Below are 4,387 nucleotides of genomic sequence, written 5' to 3' on the forward strand. Positions count from 1 at the left end.
TTTTCAATTTGTTTTCTGTGGACTTACTGTAGACACGTGTAACGCTCGTTTTTGAAAACAGTGCAGTGACTTGTATTCGTTCACATGTATGTTTATTGTCTTTTAAATGATCGTTGTTTAAATCAAGACAAAAACAAAAATTGTGGTTATCGCTTTAACTCAACACGGACAGAGACAAGTCAAGGTTAATAACAGAAAATGAGGGCATTGCAATTTACAGCACAACAAGGAAGGAAACCTCCTGCTATACTTACATCGCCATGCGCATTCACATTCAGTAAAAAGATCACAATCGAAAATAGGTTACAACGATACAATAACAAATCAGACGACTTTAGTTATATCTACAGTTCTCATACCGCGCAAATATGTCGCTAGTAAGTTGAGACACTGACACATCGTATCGGAGAACCAATTCGCAATGGTGACCGCAAAACTTACAAAGTGTCGATTTTAGGCCTTATTCCTCATAACAAATCTGTTTATTATTAAAAAAAGTTAAAATTTAGCAATGGAGCATTCAGAGCTCATATTAAATAATTTGTAGGCCCTTTTTGGTTATATAGTTTAACGGTTTTGGTTAATTTACATCTTTGCTTTCAAATATTCGGCCTTAAGCGTTCCTGATGAAAGAGGGGCGAAAGATACTAGAGGGACAGTCAAACTCATAAATCGAAAATATATTGACAAAGCCATGGCTAAAAAAGAAAAAGAAAGTCATTCCAGACAATCTTCGGACACATACAATTTATAAGTGTTGTTTTTATTTTGTTTTATTTGCCTCTTTCAAATCGATATACGGATGTAAAAATCACCCTGATTAAGTTACATTTGTAGATTTAAATTTATATTCTGTTCAAGATATTTCATGAAAACACGTACAATTGACAACATAAAAGGCAAAAAAATAAAAAAATAAAAAAAAAATAAAAAAAATTGGTGATTCATAAATGACAAATACTAATAGTACATATGTGCCATATTTTAATTAATTTGCAGGTAAACGAATCAACAGCGATATGTGGTGGGATTAGTGTCTATGACAAACTGTTTAACTTTTTAAACAATGATATAAATCAAACAAAATGTGCTTTGATGAACGACGGTGTCATTTCAGAAATATACAATACTGGGCGCAATTTCTATGCATATTTTACCCCGGTTATACTGTTGATAGGAATTTTAGGAAATTCATTATCTCTAAATGTTTTCATATCGCGGAGTATGCGTTGTTTGTCAGCTAGTACATATCTAGCTACATTATCAGCATCAGACCTTTCAGTACTGATATTCTATGTCACAGTTGAATGGCTAAGAAGAGGGCTTGCGTATTTAGTACCAGAAGCAAAAATATATTTTTTAGATGTAAATGGCATGTGTCAGCTACAAATTTATCTGTCATATGTATCACGTTTTTTATCAGCTTGGATAATTGTAGCTTTTACAGTTGAACGTTACATTGGTGTGTGTCATCCGTTACAAAGACGATATATCTGCAGTTCTAAAAGCACAAAGCAAATTGTATCCAGTATATTCCTTATTGCAGTAGTAATTGTGATATATAAACCTGTTTTAAGTGGCGTTTATAAAAGTAGTGTGGGAACGCCATATTGCACTGGAAGCAAGGAGCATGGTTTTGCAGCTTTTGTTCTTGATAGCATTTTTGCGATTCTAATAACACTAGTTCCATTTATTGTAATAACAGTGTTGAACATTTTGATAATGAGGAAGCTGTTTATCAGAAACAAACGACAAAAAGCCTGTAGAGTTATTACTGAAGAAAGTGTAATACGACTTGAGTTTACAATTATCCTATTAGCTATATCCGTTTGCTTTATTGCCTTTAATACACCATACTTTGTTTTATGGTGTAGAAACTTTCTAAATTCTAAATATGTATCTAGATATGTGGACAATGCATCTGATGCTAATTTACAGTACTGGAGAGGTTTACTTTACATCGCCCGTACGATATTTTACATGAACTACTGTGTCAATTTCTTCTTATATAGTATAACTGGTGCATACTTCCGGCGAGAAGTGCGTATGTTATTCACGTACTCAAATAGTAATGCAACGCAACAACAACCAATATTCACCAGATGTACCCGTAATTCAAAATATAATACTCCACTCACGTGGTTGTGATCAACAATACGGTGTGATGATTTCTGCTTTTGAAAATATCCATTTTCTCCAATAACGAACTGAATTAAACACATTTTTCTTTTTGTTATTCTGTTTTGTAAAATATTTCTGTTTCATAAAAATCAAGATTATAATGTAAATCTGTACTCTTTCGTCGTTAATATTAATCGGATCTGCAGTGTTTGCTTTTGTTGAATTTTATTTTATTTAATAGAAGACATACAAAATATTAAATGGTTGACATTTTAAATATTCTATCCATGAAAAGTTTAATAGTAAACAAATCATTTAAGTGAAGGAGCATTATAAAATGTACAATAATTAGCACACAAATAGAATAGGTAAACTATCCAGGAACTGCTTAATGGTAGACAGATGGAGGACAACTATCAACCAGAGACCAAGGAATGTTCAACAATTACACATCACCATACAGTCTTCGAGATTGACCCAAACCCTTACCGTATCTATAAAATGCCTTCGTATTACAAAATACATAATGTCGCTGGGCTACGTATGATTGATAGCACTCACTGTACCCTTATATGGAACAGTTGCATGAAAGAAGAACGCAAGAAATATTTTCAAAGTCGATTCAAAAGGTTGACGCATCAGATCGACATAAAGTACATGAACACTGAACTAACATAAGCACAACAGACACCAATTAACCATCTACGAGCGTTCACAAAAGCTGCAAGACTGTTTAGACCAATTGCAATTAATATATGAATCATATGTCCCATGATTGAAATATCCGATTAATTCATTGTAAAGATGGAACAAATAGTCTATAGAAAGTGTTCCGACAGAATGTAGGACGATAAGTATTACTAACTGTATAGTTATGATTTAAGTATATCAATGTTAGTAATGATTCAGTGAGTTATCAAAGATATTTATACAACATGGCAGACCCAGTAATATACCGTTGTCTGTAAGGATTTTAACGTTATTTAACATGGCTTAATATTCAAAGCAACATAGCAGAGACAAATCATTGCTCAGGATTTTAATGTTGATATGGTCTAGAAAATAAGAAACATTCAGAGGACTCTTCATGAAAGCGAGAAATCAAACGCAATATAAGAGGTGCACATCCGTACAAACATAGACTTTAACGATCAAACTGCACTCAAACTGAATCACTTTGTAGGTAAATACAATAACTTTTTTCGTTTTGACATGTTTATGGTTTTTAATGTCAGTAACTGCTAGTAGTCCTTTGTTCATTTATGTATCATTGTCATTTTCTTAGTTTCTTTTGTTACCTATTCTGACATCGGACTTGGACTTCTTTTAAACTGAGTTTTACTGTGCGTATTGCTTTGTGTTTCTTTTTTCTTCATTGACTAGAGGTATAGGGAGAGGGTTGAGATCTCACAAAACATAAAAACCCCGCCGCTTTTTTGCGCCTGTCCCAAGTCAGGAGCCTCTGGCCTTTGTTAGTCTTGTATGTGTTTTAATTTTAGTTCATTTATATGTTATTGAGTTTAGTGTGACGTCCATTTTCACTAAAATAGCACACAATTTTATTTACGGGTCAGCTGAGGACCACCTCTGGGTGCGGGATTTTCTCGCTGCATTGAAGACCCATTGGTGGCCTTCGGCTGTTGTCTGCTCTTTGGTCGGGTTGTTGTATCTTTGACATATTTTCCATTTCCATTCTCAATTTTACTTGATAAATTTGACGTGTAACAGCGACATCTTAAATTACTTTTGTACACTAAGACTGCCAGACTATATCATTGTTCTTTTATAACCATAATTTGAAAGGTTTAAAGAACTAGTTGCATCAGAAATTTTATCAAATAGTTAATTAACTTTTATACGTCTTCTACGTTATAGATATCATATCATCTAAATATCACTATAAAGTTATCAGATATAAGAACATAATCCCTTTTACTTTGATATAGAAACCTGTTATATGAACGTGATGAATACTGAAAGTGTTTTGGATAGGAAATTGACCATAAATGTAAGCCACATCGTGAATAGTACAAGGTGTATATTATTATTTGTCACTCTAAAATTGAGAATAGAAATGGGGAATATGTCAAAGAGACAACAACCCGACCAAAGAGTAGGCCACAAATTTATTTGTCAAAGCTTTTAACTTTCAAACTGAATATGTATAGACTCATCATAGAAATCAGGCATAAAAGTTTGTATGACAGACACATTTTGTCAAGAAAAGATTCATCAGTGACGCTCAAATTAAATAAGTAAAAAAAAC

General features: G+C 33.0%; 1 protein-coding gene across 1 annotated transcript; it reads left to right on the forward strand.

Moving 5' to 3' along the window:
* Window positions 1-368: 368 nt before the first annotated feature.
* On the forward strand, window positions 369-2,298 carry LOC127731916 (FMRFamide peptide receptor frpr-18-like). Its single transcript, XM_052240761.1, has 2 exons — window positions 369-377; window positions 1,000-2,298. The coding sequence occupies exons 1-2, from the start codon at window positions 369-371 to the stop codon at window positions 2,146-2,148; spliced, it is 1,158 nt and encodes a 385-aa protein (XP_052096721.1). The 3' UTR covers window positions 2,149-2,298.
* Window positions 2,299-4,387: the final 2,089 nt, after the last annotated feature.

This window comes from Mytilus californianus, unplaced genomic scaffold, assembly GCF_021869535.1.
Source record: "Mytilus californianus isolate M0D057914Y unplaced genomic scaffold, xbMytCali1.0.p SCAF_21, whole genome shotgun sequence".
Taxonomy (NCBI): Eukaryota; Metazoa; Mollusca; class Bivalvia; order Mytilida; family Mytilidae; genus Mytilus; species Mytilus californianus.